The 21,989-nt window shown below is 39.8% G+C and overlaps 1 protein-coding gene across 3 annotated transcripts in view; it reads left to right on the top strand.

Annotated features, from left to right (window-relative positions):
• The window catches only part of TTC39B (tetratricopeptide repeat domain 39B), a 175,413-nt gene that overhangs the window by 141,389 nt on the left and 12,035 nt on the right, over positions 1-21,989 (top strand). For all 3 annotated transcript variants that reach the window (XM_063455159.1, XM_063455158.1, XM_063455160.1), the window contains 9 exons: positions 795-871; positions 12,632-12,699; positions 16,159-16,223; positions 16,545-16,653; positions 17,988-18,053; positions 19,522-19,630; positions 20,393-20,460; positions 20,558-20,617; positions 21,243-21,404. In XM_063455159.1, the coding sequence (XP_063311229.1) occupies positions 795-871; positions 12,632-12,699; positions 16,159-16,223; positions 16,545-16,653; positions 17,988-18,053; positions 19,522-19,630; positions 20,393-20,460; positions 20,558-20,617; positions 21,243-21,404 (784 nt within the window). The remainder of the gene's footprint in view (positions 1-794; positions 872-12,631; positions 12,700-16,158; positions 16,224-16,544; positions 16,654-17,987; positions 18,054-19,521; positions 19,631-20,392; positions 20,461-20,557; positions 20,618-21,242; positions 21,405-21,989) is intronic.

Genomic DNA, 21,989 nt, shown 5'->3' with positions numbered 1-21,989 from the left:
TACGGCAATATATGTCGCATATTGGACATGGGGCTGGCATAACATTTTTTTCCAGGGCTGCTTTGTATCCCCAGTCCGGCCCTGATAAAAGCCAGCTTAGATTAAAATGTTTCCTCCCCAATCCACTGCCCCTGAACCCCTAATATTTTTTTGGCAATCTCATCTGGAAAATGTATAATACTTAAAAAGTGAATTGGAAAATGTTCTCTTTTTCTAAATAATAGTACGTTTTGGCCTAGATAATTCTCTACCAGCCAGTAAACCAGCACTCTGATCATACTCTGAGCAAATGATCTCTTGACTGACCAGAAAGGGCTCTCCTGTGTTATCATCCCCAGTGTAAAACGGTGGTATTATTTTATTCCTTTATTCTAACAAATCAGATATTTATTTACATGAGCTTTTTTTTTTTTTTTTTTTTTTTTTTGTACCAAAAAAAACGAGGCGCTCTTGAATCTAGTTCAGTTAATTTTAATTTTTCTTTTCCACACAGCAGAGACCATAGAAGTGTATGTAAAATGACAGCAATGTAAAAGTAAAAACGTATCTTGAATTTCATAAATACACTGTATAGGGGTTAGGCAACATATTTAATTGGAGATTGTGTTTGCTGTAATTCAATTCCACTGCTTTGACTAAATGGTATTGTAAGGGCCAATATGAGATTGTGACATGCCTCAACATCCTATAGTCTCTCTATGTAGCATTGTTTTGATATCTTTTCATACCTCCCCATCCTGTCTGTTTTGGATAAATATGTACCTGAATTAATGTTCTGTCCTAATGCACTGCAGGTTCAGAAAAAGAAACAGTGTGGTGGAATCGTTATCCAACCTAGTCTCCAAGCAGTCGGGAGATCAGCTCTCAGAAGGTAATGTCTGTGCCTATTGCTTGATGCTTGTGACTGATTCACAAACAAAGACAAATACCTTTTATATTTGCAATAAATATAAATATTTTAACTATATGAACACTTGTGCTTTTTTGAAATATTCCTTGAAATATACATCCAATACAAAGTTCTTCTAAAATCTCTATCTGGAGTAATCTGTCTGTCTGTCCATCTATCTAAATATCTATTCTCCTCACCCAAAGCCAAATTATTAAAGTAGCTGTCACCATGGGCGTCCGCAGGAATTTTTCCGGGGGGGGGGGGGCATAATTTTAATGACATCTATGCTTGGCCCCTTTTTGACAGTGTCATGAAGGGGAGGAGCATAGTCATTATCACTTAAAGCCAGGGTGAATAGCGTTTTCACAACTATGGTGTCAGGAATACATGTTTGTATTCCTGACACTATAGTGTTCCTTTAACCCTTTAAGGACACATGACATGTCTGACATGTCATGATTCCCTTTTATTCCAGAAGTCTGGTCCTTAAGGGGTTAAGCAAATTAAAGGAACATTCTGGTCACCATAACAACTTCATCTAAATGAAAATGCTATGATGCCAGGAAGCCCCTGGGTGCTCTTTCCTTTAAGGGGTTAAACCGCTCTCAAATGGTTTAACCCCAAAGGCTTCCTCCAGCTCCAGGTCCCTCAGTGGTATTCGTCATCTGAAACGGAGTGTCAGGAAGTGCAGATTTACGTCAGGCATGGGTGCTGCTGATTGGCTAGAGTTGACAGTTGACGCTCTAAGCCAATCGCTAGTTCCCGGTTCATAATTTTTTTAACTTTTTTATGAATGGGGAGCTATTGATTGGCTTAGAGTGCCAGCTGACCGCTCTAGCCAATCAGCAACACCCCTACTCAGCGGCACTCTGTGGTTCCTGACATTCAGTAAATAAAAGTGAACACATTAACACTGATATTTTTTTTTACCTGGGGAGATGAGAAGGTCCAGAGTTTCCCTGCCAGGCCCAGGTACCAAAGCCTTATGATGTGGTGCCCCTGCTCCTTGCATACCCTGCTACTTGCAGACCCTTGCTCCCCCTGCTCCTTGCAGACCCTTCCTGCTCCTTGCTGACTCTTCATTTAGCCCCCCATGCCTCACTTGCCTAATCTATAGGCTGCCCCCCCCATGCCTCACTTGCCTAATCTATAGGCTGCCCCCCCATGCCTTACTTCCCTAATATATAGGCTGCCCCCCATGCCTTACTCCCCTAATATATAGGCTGCCCCCCATGCCTTACTCCCCTAATATAAATAGGCTGCCCCCTTATGCCTTACTCCCATAATATATATAGGCTGCCCCCCCATCACTCACTCCCCTAATATATAGGCTGCCCCCCATGCCTTACACCCCTAGTATATAGGCTGCCCCCCATGCCTTACTCCCCTAATATATAGGCTGCCTCTCCCCCCCATGCCTTACTCCCCTAATATATAGGCTGCCCCCCATGCCTTACTCCCCTAATATATAGGCTGCCCCCCCATGCCTTACCCCCCCCTAATATATAGGCTGCCCCCCCCCCATGCCTTACTCCCCTAATATATAGGCTGCCCCCCATCCCTCACTCCCCTAATATATAGGCTGCCCCCATCCCTCACTCCCCTAATATATAGGCTGCCCCCCCCATGCCTTACTCCCCTAATATATAGGCTGCCTCTCCCCCCCATGTCTTACTCCCCTAATATATAGGCTGCCCCCCCCCATGCCTTACTCCCCTAATATATAGGCTGCCCCCCATGCCTTACTCCCCTAATATATAGGCTGCCCCCCATCCCTCACTCCCCTAATATATAGGCTGCCCCCCATCCCTTACTCCCCTAATATATAGGCTGCCTCACTCCCCTAATATATAGGCTGCCCCCCATGCCTTACTCCCCTAATATATAGGCTGCCCCCCATGCCTTACTCCCCTAATATATAGGCTGCCCCCCATGCCTTACACCCCTAGTATATAGGCTGCCCCCCATGCCTTACTCCCCTAATATATAGGCTGCCTCTCCCCCCCCATGCCTTACTCCCCTAATATATAGGCTGCCCCCATGCCTTACTCCCCTAATATATAGGCTGCCCCCCCATGCCTTACCCCCCCCTAATATATAGGCTGCCCCCATGCCTTACTCCCCTAATATATAGGCTGCCCCCCATCCCTCACTCCCCTAATATATAGGCTGCCCCCATCCCTCACTCCCCTAATATATAGGCTGCCCCCCCATCCCTCACTCCCTTCATATATAGGCTGCACCCCCCATCCCTCACTCCCCTAATATATAGGCTGCACCCCCCATCCCTCACTCCCCTAATATATAGGCTGCCTCCCCCCATCCCTCACTCCCCTAATATATAGGCTATTTTAAACCCCCCATCCTATCCCTCACTTACCTGGTCTGTAGGCTGTCTCTGGCTGCATGTGTTGCTCCCCTGCCGTTTCAATCAGCAGAGAGAAGCAGGGATAGATGCAGCTTCCTGTCCCTGTCTCTGTCCCCCCTGTCCCTGTCTCTCTCCATACACCTACACCTACTGGCCGGCGCCGGTATTGCAGTTAATTTTACCATTTTAAATCCAAGGGGGGGCACGTGCCCCCCCTTGCCCCCCCCCTTCGGACGCCCATGGCTGTCACCTCAAGCTTGCCTTACTCCTATTTTTTCCTTAACTATTCCTCGTTCAGAATCTGTTCTTCTTTTCTAAATTTCTGATCGATCTCTCTTTAAAACAGAAAACAAAGTAGGGACTACTTTGTCTTATGTATTTTTCCTACCCTTGACAATCTTAACAAAGTAGTCTGTACTTGGTTTATGTTTTAAAGAGAAGTAGATTAAAAATGAAGGAATGAAAAAACGTTTCTGAAAGAGGAAGAGAAAAGGAACCATAGGAGAAAGGAAAGTTCGAGGTGACGGAACCACGTTCATTATTATGAATACCAATCAAAGGTTACCTCTTTTTACGGAGGAATGTGTATAACAAATTTGCTCAAAAAATAAAAGTGGTTTACAGGCAGCTCTATACACTTGTGTGGAAATATCCTCTATTCCACTAAACAAATTTGTAGATATTAGTGCGGTGTAAGTGACTGAGACCTACACCTATAAGTGGAGCACTCAAACACATATATAGCTTACCAAACGTTCTCATTCAATGGTACAGTATGGGGTACATGTCAAATAAAATACAGAAAGCTACAATATAGTGCAGATGGTATTTAAAGTGGCAATGCAATAATTATAATAATATCGTGATGAATTGTACACTCACATTTCAGGGAGCCTGTATATAGAAAACACTGGCTCCGTATTGAGGCTTGTGTGCTTTTTGTGGTAGCACCACCCTTCTACTTCGACTTGGAGAAATTCTCAAAAATATAAAAAGAGAGCAGACCAATGTGTAGATTTGTGGCAATAAAAACACATGTATGTGTTAATAAATGTGGTGCTCACCTGGTCCTGAGCCTATGGGTCCCGGCTCTAGGTATATAGGTTTTGTGCCAATTTGAATGGGGATGGCACTACCCCTATGAAGATTCCTTGGAGGCTCCAAAAAAGGACTTAATTGGGGTCTTGGGTAAAAATAACAAATTTATTGGTATAAAATCAATATAAGAACAAATGTTTTAAAAAGTCCTCAATAAAAGTCCTTTAAAAGTGGCCAATACGCGTTTCACTCTCAAATAGAGCTTCAGTCAGCTATTTGAGAGTGAAACAAAACCACCTCTTCAGGCAGAGAATTCCATATATTTATTACTCTTACTGTAAAAAAAAAAACTTTTCTTTGCCTTAGTTGAAATCTCCTTTCTTCCAGCCTAAATGTGTGGCCTCGTGTTCTATGTATAGCCCTGTTTATGAATAGATTTCCAGATAATGGTTTGTACTGGCCCCGAATATATTTGTATAATGTTATCATATCCCATCTGAGGCGCAGTTTTTCCAAACTAAAGAGATTTACATTTTTTAACCTTTCTTCGTAACTAAAATGCTCCATTCCTTTTATCAATTTTATAGCTCGTCTTTGCACTTTTTAAGTGCCATGATATCCTTCTTTAGAACAGGTGCCCAAAATTGCACAGCATATTCAAGGTGTGTTGTTACCAGCGATTTATAAAGAGGCAAAATTATATTTTCATCCCAAGAATTTATGCCACTATTTATACATGACAAAACCTTACTGGCCTTAGCAACTGCAGATTGACATTGCATACTGCTGTTAAATTTGTTGTCTATAGCAGTTCCCAAATCCTTCTCGTGTGTGGTTATCCCTAATTCACTACCATTTAGGGTGTAAGTTGCTTGTGCATTCTTGACCCCGAAGTGCATAACCTTGCATTTCTCTACATTAAATTTCATCTGCCATTTTAGTGCCCAATCCCCAATCTATCCAAATCCCTCTGCAGCAAAGCAATATCCTGCTCACATTTTATTACTTTACAACGTTTTGTGTCTTCTGCAAACACCGAAACATGGCTTTCAATGTCCATTTCAAGATCATTTATAAATATGTTAAAAAGAAGCAGTCCCAAAACAGAACCCTGAGGGACACCACTTACCACTTTTGTCCAGTCTGAAAATGTACCATTAATGACAACTTGTTGTACTCTATCCTTAAGACAATGTTCTACCCAAGAACAAGGGTAATAATCTAGACCAATTTATTTTAGTTTGAAGACTAACCTATTGTGAGGAACCATATCAAATGCCTTGGCAAAATCCAAGTAGATCACATCCACTGCAACACCCTGATCTATACTTCTACTTACTTCTTTGTAGAAAGCAATTAGGTTAGTTTGACATGACCTATGTTTCATAAAACCATGCTGATTATTGTTAATAACAAAGTTCTTCCCAATAAATTCCTGAATATTGTCCCTTAGTAGCCCTTCAAATATTTTCCCAGTCACAGAATTAAGCTCACATGCCTATAATTTCCAGGCAAGGATTTTGAACCCTTTTTAAATATAGGAACAACATCTGCCTTCCTCCAATCCTCCGGAACAATACCTGAAACAAAAGAATCTTGAAAAATGAAATACAGAGGTTCAATTATTTCCCTACGTAGCTCCTTAAGTACTCATGGGTGAATACCGTCAGGCCCCTGAGCTTTATTTACATTAATTTTCTCTAACAGCTGTAGCACCTTGTCTCGAGTTATCCAATCGCAAGTTATCTGCAACTTTTTTGCAGCAATCATTTTCATCTCTTGCCATAGGATCCTCATTAAAATATACTGAAGAAAAATAGTTATTTAAAATGTCTGCCTTTTCCTGGTCTTCATTAACCAACAGACCCATCTCAGTTGCCAGTGTACCTACACTTTCATTTTTTGTTTTTTTTAGAATTCATTTTGGGGTTGGTTTTGCATTCTTTGGCTATCAATTTCTTATTTTCTAGTTTATCCACTTTAATTGCCTTTTTGCAAGCATTATTGGCTTCCTTATATCTTATAAAGGATACCTCTGATTTGTCCGATTTAAACGCCCTTTTCTTATTTTTAATCTCTTGTTTTACTTCTCTACTAAGCCACATTGGTTTCAATTTGTTTCTTTTATATTTATTACCCAATGGTACATACTGAGAAATGTACCGTTCTAATATTTTTTTGAATTGTTTCCATTGATCCTCACTGTTTTTTTCACTAATGAGTTTATGCCAGTCGATATGTTGTTGAGCTGCCCTAATCTTATTGAAATTAGCTTTTTTTAAATTATACGTTTTAGTATACCCCACATGCTTTTGCTTTTTTCAGTTTATTTAAAAAATTACCATATTGTGATCACTATTTCACAAATGCTCCCCTACTTGAATGTTGGTCAAAAGATCAATATTCTTTGTTATAACAAGATCCAGACAAGCATCCTTTCTAGTTGGTGCTTGTACCAGTTGTGACATAAAGTTGTCATTTAACATATTCAAAAACCTGATTCCCCTTGCTGAAGTACTAGTCACTCTATCCCAATTTATGTCCGGGTAATTAAAATCTCCAATAATTAACGTGTTACCCCGATTTGCAGCTTTCGCAATTTGCTCTAACAGCTGTTCTTCCTCATTAATATTTACATTAGGTGGTTTATAACCTATCCCAACCAATAATTGATGTCAATTTGTTTGCCCAAAGCAGATATCTACCCATAAAACTTCCACATTTCCACGTCACACTCCACATGCCTAAGATTTGACTTTAACTCATGGTTGACATACAAACATACCCCACCACCCTTCTTGTTTTTCCTATCCTTCCTAAATAACGTGTACCCATTTAAGATAATTCCCAGTCATGTGTCTGATCCCATCATGTTTCTGTTATGCCTATTATATCATATTGTTTAGTGTATGCTATTGCCTCTAGTTCCCCCATTATGTTATATAGGCTCCTTGCATTAGTAAGCATGCATTTAATATTATTATGAGTAATTTGTACTTTTTGTGAATTTTCATCAATATTGCATACCTCATCTGTTCTGAGCTTTCCCATCCCCCATCTCCACCACCCTTACACTGAGCTAAAGCTCATCTCCTTTCTATCCTATCTCCATTTTCTAGATTGCTTTGACCCTCCCCCCTACTACTAGTTTAAAATCGCCTCCAACCTTCTAGCCATCCTATCCCTCAGCACAGGAGACACTCTTCAGTTTAGGTGCAATCCATCACTGCTATACAGGTTATACCCAAGTGCAAAATCAGCCCAGTGCTCTAAAAACTCCAAACCCTCTTTCCTGCACCAAGACTTCAACCACACATTGACCTCTCTAATCTCCTGCTGCCTTTCTGCTGTAGTGTTTCAGCATGAGATTGTGCAGCAATCTCAGTACCAGACTGCTTTTTACTGGTTAGTTGTGAACTTCCTCTGCTGAGGGCTAGAATTTGGTGTGGGGTTAGGTGTAAGGTTATGGTTGAAATTAGGGGTAATGTTTAGAAATTGCACCTGTAACAGAGCTCTCTTACTTTAATAGAGTACCTCCACCCAGTTCGCTTCTCAGTTGCTTGCCAGCTCTCAGGCCTAACTGTTTGATTTAACCCAGTTCTAGAGGGATTGAGCAGTCAATCAGCAGTTACAACAACTCTGTGGCTGGGATTCCTAAATATCCACACAGTACCATAAGGAGCTAACTTACACAGCATCATTTTTACTCAGGACTAGCCCATATGCTCATTACACTTGGATTGCTATGACAACTTCAATAAAATACAAATTACCAAATCATATCAGACCATATACATCAAATTATAATCACACAATTGCATATTTATAAAGGTGGGGGGAGGAGGGGGAGAAGAGAATAATGAACACAAACTATATCTCCTGCCTGCAGAATTAGCAATATGCAAATTGACCTGAATATGCAAATTAACAAGCCTTGCTATTCAGGTAGTGCATATAGCTCTTGCTACCAACAGAGGGCGCTATACAGGCTCCATAGCCAAATCCACCTAGTTATTAACAAGCATCAGCAGGACTGGAGAGCACACAAAACAACTAACAATAAACATACATATACACACCCTGTAACTATAATAGGCACAGGGTGACTTGGACATAATAACAATTTAGGAACCGTTGTAAAGTGTCCTTCTGCTCCCAGTGATGATTACTACCATCACAGCACCAGCGTTTACAGCTTTTCAGTATGATGACATTGTTCATGCCACTTTACTAAATAGCATTCCTAGGAAGTAAGTAAAGAGGCATGTCAAAATAAGGTCATGTCTGATATTTAATCCTGCAAGTCCCTCAAACGGCAGGCAAAGGTATACATTGGGGTATCATTGTACTCGAGAACAGTAGCAGAATTCAAATATGCAATCTTTATAGAAGTGGGTCACAGCTGATCTGTGAAATTCCCACTGAAATTTTAATTCTAAAAAAATACACATTATACAGTACAATTATTCAATACAATTTAAATATACACAGCAGATGTGACAAAGATTAATGATGAAATGTGTTAAAATGCTATTGTTTAAGTACCCATGAGGATGTGGATTTTTCTTCAAAAATATATTTTTGTGTAGTAGTTTTGGATATTGTGACTACCATTATATTTAAAGTTTCAGGATAGCAAATTTTGCATTTTTTTTAAGTCTTAATTTGCTCCTTGCAAAATTTCAACAATAACTTCCAAAAATGAACTGCAATCATAGACATATGAGGCCTTCTAACAAACAAGGCTAATTAGTGATTCTATTTTGAGTTATTTTTATTTAGTTGTACTTGTGTTGAAATCTTTAAATGTTCACTAAAGCACCTAGTGGCCCTTTAGTTTTAACATGGCAATGTTAAACATTGCAGTTTCTACAAAACCGTTTTCATTGCAGGGTTAAGCACACCTCTAGTGGCTGTTTTCCTGACAGCCACTAGAGGCATTTCCGTGAGATGCACGGTCATCAGATGCAGGTCATTAATCATTTAAATTTTTTTTACACATTTTTATTGTACTCAATGTTGTGTTATGTATTCATATAGGGTATCAAAAACCCAACTTCTTCTTCAAAAATTATATACAATATGTATGGGTGCACTTTAATAGGGTGGAGGTATAGTAGAATGAACACATGGTAAAAGCAGCAAAACGTTCTTGGTCATAAATGTACTGTATCTCAGAAAAAACCTGGCCCTCAAAGGAACACTTCAACTTTATGAATACAAATGTGTATCCCCAACAGGGCCAGATTAAGAGCCCAGTGGGCCTGGTGCTGACAATTATGATGGGCCTAATTACAAAATCTTATTGACCAAAAACACTAAAACAGTGCTACCTCCCAAGCTTCATGTATCTGATGGAGATGGTGCTGAAGGGAAACTCACAGGATGCAGCTATGAGAACACACATGCCCTATGCTAATCTCACGCTTTCATCTTTCAAGTAAACCCATATCCCCTAACAGCAGTGTCCAGTAAAGCAGGAAGTCTAAGGATAGGGTAAAAGGGTGGGCCACTGACACAAATCACATAACCAGAACTGCCAAAAGTGGCGAACATACACAAAAAGGGGGCACCCAGTGTCCCCATTTCTCCATGTCTCCCAGTGTCCCCAAGAGTCTCAGTGTCTCCATGTCTCCCAGTCCCTTAGTGTCTGGGACCCCATGTCTCCCAGTGCCCCATGTCACAAGGACACTAGGGGACACTTGGAGACATTGGGACACTTGGAGACATTGGGACACTTGGAGACATTGGGACACTTGGAGACATTGGGACACTTGGAGACATTGGGACACTGGGAGACATTGGGACACTGGGAGACATTGGGACACTGGGAGACATTGGGCACTGGGTGACTTTGAGACACGAGGGGACACTGGGAGACATGGGGCACTGAGACACTGTGATGCATAGGGGACACTGTGATATAGAGGGGACACTGGAGACTTGATAAAGACCTGGTTACAGGTCAAAACGTTGCGGTGTTCAATAAACCTGGTTAAATCTATCACAGTGATTGCCTGAGATTTTTTTCTTTTATACTAGGGGACACAGACACTTGGGGGCACTGTGAGACATGGGGAGACTAGGGGACACTGAGACACTAAGGACACCGAGAGACACTGAGACATGGTGCATTGAGACACTGGGATACATAGGGGACACTTGAGACTTGAAAAAGACCTGGGTACAGGTCGAAACGTTGTGGTGTCCAATAAACCTGCTTAAATCTATCACAGTGGGTGCCTGAGATTTTTTATTTTATACTAGGAGACATGGGGACACTGGGAGACATGGGGACACTGGGAGACATGGGGACACTGGGAGACATGGGGACACTGGGAGACATGGGGACACTGGGAGACATGGGGACACTGGGAGACATGGGGACACTGGGAGACATGGGGACACTGGGAGACATGGGGACACTGAGACACTGGGAGACTAGGGGACTTTGGGAGACTAGGAAATACTGAGGCACTAGGGATACTGGCACACTACGGACATTGAGAGACATGGGGACACTGAGACACTGGCTGGGAGACATGGGGACAATGAGACACTGGCTGGAAGACATGGGGACACTGAAAGATTAGGGGCCACTGGGAGACATGGGGACACAGACTCTAGGGACACTGGCTGGGAGACATGGGGACACTGGGAGACATGGGACCACTGTGTCCCTAGTGTCTCAGGGGGAGACAGACTCTAGGGACTGGCTGGGAGACATGGGGACACTGAGACACTAAGGGACACTGGCTGGGAGACATGGGGACACTGGGAGACATGGGACCACTGTGTCCCAAGTGTCTTAGGGTCCCCATGTTCCCCAGTGTCCCAATGTCTCAGCGTCCAAGTCTCTCACCGTCCCCATGTCTTGCAGGCTCGGAGCTGCTGTCTGGACTCTCTGTGCAGAGCTGCTCCCCCGGGGATCAGTGAGTAGAGAGAGGCAGGAAGGGAGATGCTGTAACTTCTTATCCCTGCCTCTCTCTACACAAACAGCGACCTCTACTGGCCGGCGCTGGTACTGCAGAATAATCTCTGTTTATACTGAGACAGACATTTGTATTGCCAGTATTACTGCAATACCAGCACTGGCTAGGCAGCCTCAAATACCTGAGAAATACTTCTGAGAAATAGCTGGCAACCATAAGAAATACATGAGAAATACCTGGCAACTCTTAACAGTAGTGTGTGTAAAAAAAAAAAATTACTTTTTTTTTTTTTTAAATCAATGGGCCTATTCCATGGGCCTGGGCCTGGGCCTGGAGCTGCAGCTCCACCAGCCCCTATGTTAATCCGGCCCTGATCCCCAACACTGTAGTACCCTGGTAGCTGTTTAGGTTTCCTGCCCCCACATGTAGGGACTGAAAAAGGTAGTGTACTTACCTTTTCTCCCTCCTCGCTGCCTTTCTGCCTCCTTGGTTGAGATAATCTTCAGAATGGCAATGTTTACACTAGCAGGGATAAAACAGGGTGGGGGGGGGGGGTTGGCAATCCTTCTTCTGTTGACATCTTAGCAGCTCTGCTCTCTGCACTGCAGTCCTGCCTCCGTGGCTTAGATTATCAAGATCAATGATCTCTGCCAACCCAACAGCTTCCCACAGGAAAGAATTTGGAAGTATGTATATGTGCGGCAAAATGCTGTGCCGTGCCAATCAGATGGTCTTTGAGTTTTATTCTGCTATTTTGTTGCAAGCACCTCTAGAGACGTTCAAACCCAACAATAAACCCTTCAGAATGGCAATGTTTAATGTGCAGGGATTTAATGTGGTGGGGGGAGGCTGGCAATCCTCGGTCTGTTACCATTTTAGCAGACATCCAAGCGTTCCCTAAATAATATAAGTCAGTGGTATCTCAGTAATGGTGTGCTGCAAGTTGTATTCCACTTTTGTTCTTGATTATTAAAAAGACTTGAGGCCACAAGTCATGCGAAAATTCCTGTGGGCTTCGTCCTGCAGTATGTAGTTAAATATCAAACAGGCGGATAACCAGCTCATGCTAATTCACAGCTTCAATAAACTGTGCTTAATTCCTAACATTTTAATTTTAATTGGTACCTTGAAGAAGACCACTGTTGAGAGCTTTAAACTCCATGGCATAAACGTGAGAGCTGGTTTGATTTGCCTGGTACTTTCTCAAATCCTGGCACAAATAACTCTAATCCTCCTTTTAAATTCTGCAAATCTTTGCTTGATCCTTAACCATCAACTCACCTTACTGGATATACTTTCATTAGCAATGTATTGCAGCAAATGCCTTTTCTGTCTGATATATCCTTTTCATATCCTTTTTTATTATCCCTGACCTGGTTCTGCTCTTCGTTTGTCCTGCAGAGGAGATGCATGCTGAGATCTGTTATGCAGAGTGTCTCTTACAGAAGGCTGCTTTGACGTTTGTACAGGTAATGAGCACTTCAAAATATGTGATGTTTATAAACCGGTCTGTCTCCTTGTGCAAATCACATTATGGAAACCTTAGTCTGCATGATTCAGAAACACTGAGTTGTGGCGTTTTTGATAGCTTCCTTTCAAAAGTATTATGTAAGCCTGTTTTTGTGTAAGGGACACTCTGGGGTAATAAACAAATGTGTGATTTTTTTATTTATTTTTTTAAATGTGTTTTTTGTTTGTTTTCCTTTTTTATAGAACAACACATATAAGTGGGAGAAAACAAAACGTTGGATTCTTACTATTATGCCAACCCCATTTTAGTACGCCTCCAGTGTAAAATTGCAACCTTTACAAAAAGTGCAGATTTTAAAGAAATTGGCACTTTTATAAGTTAAAGGGACACTATAGTCCCCAGGACCACTTGTAGTCACCAGCTCAATGTATTGGTTCTGGTGTCTATAGCATGTCTCTTCAGCCTTAGCACTGTAAACACTGTCTTTTCAGACGAAAAGCCGTGTTATCATTGCTGGCTAGTTACACCTTTAGTTGCAGTCACTCAGACGGCCATTGGAGGTGCTTCCTGTGCCAATGAACTGGTGTTAAATATCCCTACACTCTACATGGAGGAACTGAACATTCCCCATACAGGGGCATTGATTCAACATGCTGATTGGGGCAGCGTTTAGTCACGCATGTGCAATAGCCTTCTATGGATAAGCAGAGACCATAAAAATTGATGATCTCTGCCACGGAGGTAGTCAAGTGGGGCCAGCTGAGATAAGATTAGCATAGTGTGGGAGAATATGTAAGTAAAATCACCATTAATCTATGTAGAGAGGGGAGTCAGGGAGCTAATGCTGCATTCTAGCACTACAGTGTAAGGAGTACATGTTTCTGTTCCTGTAACCTTGTTACACCCGCCCTAGCTTTCAAGCAGATAGTGGAGCTAAACTTAAGAGGCAGATATTGCTCAGAGCACCTGCCTTGCAAAGACTTCTCATTGAGCTGCAGTTGGATGCCTGTGATTTGACAGCCACAAATTCTAGACTGGGGAAGAAGAGGAGGGCTTGCAAAGGCTTCAGATAAGTTAACTGCAGATTTTGCATGCTGTTTTTAGATATACCCCCAATTAGAAATTCATAATTAAATGTGTGCATGTTTTCATATGATATTTCTAGTAATTAGTGATATATATATATATTTTTTTTTCAATGTATTTTTGGTTTCAGCACACATAGATAACACAGAAACAGAAAAACTTTTAATAATAATTTATCAAATAATTAAGTTAAAGATAAGTTAAATTAATAACTGCTTTATAATTGTGACATTAACACAACATTGTCCAAACCCACCACTCTCATTGCAGCCATGTTGTCTTTTTAAACTCGCACAAAAAAAAAACAGGCACACGCACATGCACGAATACTTGCATGTATATTCACCCTTGTAAATGCACACAGGCTGTATTCACACACACATAGTGTGGATGAACGTCTGAGTCAGAAAGGCAGGCATGAAAGAATGCTGGCCTTCACAACCCCTTTGGAATGCTGCAATGGTGCACAAAGATGAGCTGAACACAGTGTGTTACATTTACTCTCTGTATTCAGCCCTCTGAAGTTCACAACATGTCAGCTCCCATTACTACAGCGCTGTGAACTTCAGGAACTGTAATAAAGGCATAGTTTGCAATAAATTAATTTATACTCTGGCAATCATGCACACATGAGTGCCAATGTGAAGGGGTTATGACACCAACAGAATCTATATAAAAAGGACTGCACACAAGATACCAAAGAGTAGCTGCAAATTGAATAACATTTAGTAAGGCATCATTCAATACTGATGGATATCACACATGGCCCTCTTGCTTCGAGCATCTACGCCTGTGGCAAATAATGCTAGCATGTGGACAGTTCAGAGATGTCTACCACATACCGGGGGATATTTATCAAAGTGCTCTGAAATTGGTGGTTAAATTCAATCATTATTTTCATTGTTTTTAGTAAAGGGATACTCTATGCATTAAAACAACTTTAGCTTCATGAAGCAGTTATGGTGTGTACATAATTACCCTGTAGTCTCCATGTTCAATTCTCTGCCATTTAGGAGTTTTTATGTTTCTGTTTATGCAGCCTCTGTCACATCTTTACAATAAGATCTAACCGTGCAGTGTGTTTACTTAAAGGGACTGTGACCGTTTTGCACTTAGTGCTGCAATGTAAAACATTACAGTTCCAGAGAAACTACAATGTTTACATTGCAGCTCTAAATCTGCCCTCTGTGGCTTTCTACCAGACAGCCACTAGAGGGCTTCCGGAATCCAAACTGACTTTTGGTCCGTTATCTGACGCTGGGCATCACGCTCTGCATGAGGACCGCCAGCATCAGGTCTAATGCACGCGCTCAGCCGTTGTTGCGCATGCGCATAAGGTCTCCAACTCTGGCTGACGTCGGTGGGGGAGGAGCTTGCGTGTAGCCTGGCCCAGCGCCAAGGGACATCGGCGCTGGATTCAGGAAAGTGACTGAAGGGATTTCAGGGGGGAGGGGGGGGCACGAGGGAGGGGGGATAGGGGCACGAGGGAGGGGTAGACCTATTAAACCTATAGTGCCAGAAAAATGGCCTTGTTTTCCTGGCACTATAGGATCCCTTTAAGAAGTTATTTCTTGTTCTGCTCTTTTAATTGAACTTAATTCACACACAGGGAAATACATACTTTTAACAGAGAAAGGGTAAGCAATTTTAACAGGGGAAGCTGTAGACTGTTTAACAGGGGAAAAATGTAGACTATTTTCTAGAAAGTGTGTAGAGAGGCTGTGTGAGCATCAACCAGGGAAGGCATCGTTAGGGGTGCGTAAACAAAGTGATTTTACTCATAAATGGCAAAAAACTCAACAGTGTGATTGCAGGGGCAAAACCTATAAACCATCATTAAGCTAAAGGTCTTTTAGTTTTTTAAGTGATCTAAAACGTGACATTTTTCTATGTAGTAAGTTCTGACCTTTTTTGGAGAAATTTCCGTTTCAGAAAACCGACAAATTTACAGTTGTGAAAACGACACTTTTCTGTTGCAAAAAAAGTGTGTGAAAAAATTCATAAATCCATTTTGTCAGCAATAAAAAGGTGTATGATGGCGCACACAAATAATGTTCCAAAAGAAGGAAAAAAGAGTTGACAAACTGCTCAAGCAATTGCAGAAAATTAGATGGAAAAGTGTCTCAAACACTGATAAATCTCACTCAAAGTATTTGTGAAATTGTGTACCATCAATGGGTGGCAGGATAGCCTGATTGTCTTTGGCCACTATGTGTAACCTGAAATATATAACCTCCAGAGTTTCGTGTTTTTTGTTTGTTTGTTTTTTGTAGAGGAGATACAATTTAAACATTGTTTATATGTTAAATTTTACATTATATTTACCTCTACACATTTGTGCCATTGAACAAATGGATTGGGTTTTTTACAGGATGAAAATATGATCAACTTTATCAAAGGTGGGCTCAAAATCAGGACAAGTTACCAAATATACAAGTATGTTTTGTTTTACAAAGCATTTTTTTCTTATTTTGTCATGCTATTATTATTGATATTCTTAATATGGCATTGATTTAATATTGTTAGATAAGCTTTCCAAATTATTAAATGTTTTTATTATACATTTTTAAAATGCTTTAATATTATACAAAATATTTTAGTTTTGTAATATATTTTTTAATGATGTTTTTGATATTTTAAAAGTTTATCTAAATATATTAAATGGTTTGATAAGCTTATCAAACAACATTAAATTGATGCCTATGTGTCAATCGTCTTGCTGTGTATAAACATATTTTCATATTTTTTATTCTAAAGAGAGTGCCATCAGGTTTTACTATCCGGAATAACAATGGACAAAAACAACGCTGACACTCGGTATCAGTTTGAAGGGGGTGTAAAGCTTGGCATTGGAGCGTTTAATTTGGTGAGAAGCTTAGATTATTTGATTTGGTTTAATTAAGTGTAGGTAATTATGTGAAATGGAACTAATTTGGTATTATGCATGTGCAAAATAAGGACCCAGCGCGCTTAGGTATGACAAAAATACTGTACATGCAACAGAAATGTTGCAAGATCCACTCTTTCCATCATGTTTAATGAATAGCCCACATTGAAGAATCGGTGCTGTTATTTCCATTCTGTCTATTCACAAAATGCTAAATAGTAATCAAGCAACTTCTATGACATGGCTTTTTGGAGAGGCTTGAAGGCCAGCCTTCTGCCCTGCTTAAAGATTGCCTAAACGGCAATCCTTAAGCAGGTATCGTTTTTTTCCCCTGACCACCAAATAGAGAGCTATTTGAAGGGGCAGGCAGGCACGGAGGCATCAAAGGATTCCTAAAACTTGAGTGTGCTCCATTCCCCAGAGGTTAGGGAACCCCTTTTTTGGAGACAGAGACTAAGCGTCCACACAACTGGAACGTGTCACTGGATCAAAGAATAGCCACAACTCGTTAATACTTAAACCCACTGTAACATGGGTTCAGATTCTCTAATCAGGGTGTTATTTGGACAGCAAGGGTGCTTGGTGACAAGCTTTTTTATGGATATATTGTGTTTAGTTACAGTCAAGGGAAAGGGGCTTCTGGCCGACATTATGTGTGCTGTGCCTTGAGGACTATGAGGGCACAACAGGGAACGGATTGTGTTAGCTGGGGTTAAAGTGATTGTCTCCAGACACTGGGGATTAGAACAACTGAATGCAGCTGGTTTAATCTGATATGGACCAGGGTAATTGCACTTAAAACGATAAGCCATCTGATCCCAAGTCATCCTACTGCTACAGAATACCTACTCTTAGAAAACCTAAAACCCCTCCAAACCTTACCTTATATTGGCTGCATTTCTTCTGTTTTCTTATTGCAGTGAAATCCTGCTACAATTTGGCAGTAAATTATTTGTGTTTTAGTTGCGCAATTTTGAAACCATGAGATTAATTGCAGCTACGTTCAATTACCATTCAGTTGTTAGTTAATACGGGTGTTTCATGAGTAGGCCACATGTGAACTACCAGAGAGGGTGTTTTCTGTGATGACCAATAAGCAAGGCTTTTTTTTTTTTCTTTTTTTCTGGAGGGGGCATAGTTTTCCAAGCTCCCTCCATCAAATGTTTTGCTAAAATCTCTGGTAATAAGATCCACAACTGTGTTGTTCATTCAATATATTGCGATATACACTTAAGGTTTTGAAAATATTATGCATATGTTTACGATGTTTTTTATATTAATCTCATTATTTTTTTTCATTTTTATTTTCTTAGATGCTTTCTCTTTTACCCTCGAGGATTCTCAGACTCCTGGAATTCATTGGATTTTCTGGCAATAGGGTAACTTCCAATTGACCACTTCTTTAGATGTTAAATGGGTATATCATTATATTATTGCCCAAGTTAACTAATTCAAATTGTGCTCACAGCTTTATGTATTACCCTTCTGCACAGCTTGCCTAATCCTGTTGAAATTTAAATTTGAATGAGTGTAGCTATCCGTTTTCTGTCAGTGAATTCTTTTTTAATGCTCTATGAATGTAAGCAAGCTCCATGTTTTGTAGTAGAATGCTATTATCTGACCAGCGTAAACCTGTCTTCTGTAAGTTTCCTTATAATGTTGCATTAAATACAAAAATTTAAGCTATAACATTTAGAGCGTCAATAAAAAACTTTATAATAGCAAAGTTCTAATGTTTTATAGCTGACTGCTGTTCTGCTCAACTGTACTACTTTGAGTCACTACATGTGATACCTTTCAGATTAAAGTTCTTAATTGTTCTTTAAGGAACATGTCAATTAAAAAAACAAAAACAAACATGAGATTACATTGTTTTTAAAACAATATATATATATATATGTTTTTAATTTAGTTTTGTCTGTGTTCCTTATAGCTTTACTTTAATGAGTACTATAAGCACCATAACGACTATTGTCAGCACAGCTCAGTGGGTTCTGGCTGGCTAATGATGCCCCAATGAAGCTGCTGGAGGTGGATTAACACCTGTCACAGCAGAGGGGTTAAAATTCCAAAGTACAGAGTTTCAAAGTGAAATGCTGTACATACAGGTTACAGGCACCATATCACTTCAAATCACTGATGTGGTCATGGTGCTGGGAATATCCCTTTAACTCCATTTTAACTTTATTTTTGATTTCTCTACAATCCTTAATAAAATGCCATCCAAAAATAAATTTGAGCCCCAGTCTTGCAAGTCATGGAAGTCTGCATATATGACCAGTTCTCATTCATTCTTTTTTTTTTTCTTTCATTCATTCCTATAAGAAACTACTGATTAGTTTTAGGAACATTAGAGCAACAATCAGTATTCTTGCGGTCTTCCTTCTCCTTCCTGGAAATAAACATAAAGCTGAGGTGAAAAAATATTTAATCTGGTGTAAAGTAAAAATGCCAGGATGAGGATTTACAAAATGCTGTGTTGCAAATCACATTTTTAAATTAGTTGAGAGTAAAAGTTTCAAACACCCAGGTTTGGGAATTATCAGATTTGCAGTTAGAGAAAAATTAATTGAAACTGAACTTTATCTGATTTAACCTTTTCCTAAACCTTGATGTTCAAGTCTTTTCTTGCCTTTCATTGAGTATAGCAGTATTTAAATGTGAATCACAACTCGTTCACTGTGATTACACACACACAGCTGTGGGATAAGCATTAATATAGCCCATGTGTTGCTGTGTGAGATGTTAAGTTTGTATGCAGTAGTACAGTTTATCCTGGTAATAATGTTATCCTCTAAAGACCAACAAAATGTGGACATCTGATAGTTGCTTCTTTGTGTTTTTTAGGAACTAGGCCTTTTACAGCTGCGAGAGGGAGCATCCGGTGCCAGTTTGAGAGCCATATTATGTGTCCTCACTCTACTGTTCTACCATACCTATATTTCATTAATACTTGGTAAGATCTGTTTACAAGATGTATTCTTTAGTGAGAACCGAGAGTGCTTGGAATAGTGTTTGGATAATGAGAGAGTCCTTGAACCTGCTGTTATATTAGCACTGTAATAATTTACAGGAAAATTGCAAATTACACCTTTGACAAAACCATTGAATCACCTGTTACTTGTGTAAACCGCTTTTTCATGAGATATTCTATTTCATTTTAAATTTGTATTAAAGATTTACATCCTAATCCATTTCAACCTGGGCCCCTCAGGGCATCCTCATAGAGATGCATATTTCAGTGCATCTCTTTATGGCACATCTTTTGGGGAGCATTTAGTTTATTCCTACTGATTGTCAGGATGCCAAACATCAGTCCTGTAAATATTGGAGTTTAATAGGAAGTACCTATAGTGGTTGTCTGAGGAACAAAAGTAAGCTCACTGCCTATTCATTAAAAAAAAAAGAAAAGAAAAAAAAGTCTGTGTTACAGAGCAGAGACGATAGCGAGAGTTTTTTTTTTTATACCAAAATCACTGCAATAATTTGTGGTATTTTTGGTGGTTTGTGTCCCTTTAATTATAGGGAAGAACTGCACGTAATAAATATCGTGAGAAGTGACCGTTACCCATTTGAGTGCTCAATATAGTAAATTAATGTACCCGGCATATATTGTGCAACATCCGTCTATCTAGTTTGCTGCTGCAATGGTTTTAAAATGTACATGGATGGGAAGCTCAAGTTAATTTAATGTCATCAAGATGTGCTTCTTTTTCAGGAACTGGAGAAGGGAATCTTGAAGAAGCAGAAACCCTACTTGAACCTTATCTCAAGAAGTTCCCCAACGTAAGTGGTCTAATTATTATGATACATATCAATTATATTATATATATTTGTTTTATAATTTTAACATTCTCTCTCATTTTTCTTGCCATCTTTTCAGGGTTCTATCATCCTGTTTTATGATGCCAGGATTAATGTTCTTAAAGGAAATTTTGAAAAGGTAATGCAATTCAATTTTTTTTTACATTTTATTTTAGATATTTGAATGTAAATGTAAATGTATGGCATTATAAACCTATATAGCCACTTATTAGCCATATATAACAAGTTCCCATTCAAATAATAATTTGTATTGATCTTTTCTGATTGGGTTACAAATGAACTTGTCTGTTTTCAATATTTTATGTTTGATTTTTTCTATTTGGAGACATATTGAGATGTACTCCAATTGCACTATCTATCAATCCTAAATTATTCACCCATTATGTTGCCAATGCATTCTAGTCCCCATTAAATATACTGCAGGGTGTAAGAATTGCCCCTATTGTATGTTGCATCCTATATTGATCTGTAATCTCCTGCTATATCTGCATTATTGTCTAAATAATGTTTCTCCAAAATACATTGTAACCAAAAATTGCTTGGTTGCATTTGTTGCCAGAGTGGCATCCATCTAATCTAGCTGGGTTAGTCACTAAAGTGAGAATTTCTGATAATGTTGTATAATTATATTGTAAAAATATTCTATATATTCGTTTTAAAAATGTTCTTGTAAGTGCAACAACTGCAAGTTGCATCTTATGTTTGACATCTGTTCCTATTTATTTGTTTGTTTTATGGAACAGGCACAGGAGATCTTCCAGAAATGTATTGTAGCTCAAGAAGAATGGAAACAAATTCACCATCTCTGTTACTGGGAGCTAATGTGGTGCTATTCATTCCAGCAAGACTGGCTGCAAGCGTATCGATACGCTGATCTGTTGTGCAAGGAAAGCAAGTGGTCAAAGGTACTGGTACTCTTTAGTTTGTGTAAATTACAGTTTTTATGTGATCTATGGCAACATAAAATGAGTTCAGATTACTGCAGTCCAAGCATAGCATTAAAGGATCACTAAATGAACCCATCTCAATCAAGTGGTGTAGGTTCAGTGGCCATCTCATTTTTAACCCTGCAATGTAAATTATTGCAGTTTAATAGAAAATTCAATATTTTCATTCAGAGTTAATTGCATGTTTAGTGGCAGTCTCTGAGACAGCAGTTAAAGGTGCTTTTTCTTCAACTACCAACTGAAACTCTGTTATGTGACCAAATGTTCACAAAATATAATGTAATTCAATGCTTTCCTATGAGAAGTTTGATTATATGCACGGGCGGCGGGCGCAGAGCACTCGCCTGGCACTTGCATCTCGTCACCAATGCTCCTCTATAAAGGGCATTGGTTTGGCCATTCACTGTGGAAGCAATGCCTTCAATGACATCATGGGAGGTGAAGTGGGCAGCAGCATCAAGGGATACTCTGTTTTGCTCAGAAAAAAAATAAAAAATGTTGTCTGCAAAAGGTGAGTGTGTGTGTGTGTGTGTTGGGGGGATG

Source organism: Pelobates fuscus, chromosome 5 (assembly GCF_036172605.1).
Source record: "Pelobates fuscus isolate aPelFus1 chromosome 5, aPelFus1.pri, whole genome shotgun sequence".
Classification (NCBI taxonomy): Eukaryota; Metazoa; Chordata; class Amphibia; order Anura; family Pelobatidae; genus Pelobates; species Pelobates fuscus.
The sequence above is the reverse complement of the archived record's forward strand: the minus strand, read 5'-3'. Positions and strand labels throughout refer to the sequence as shown.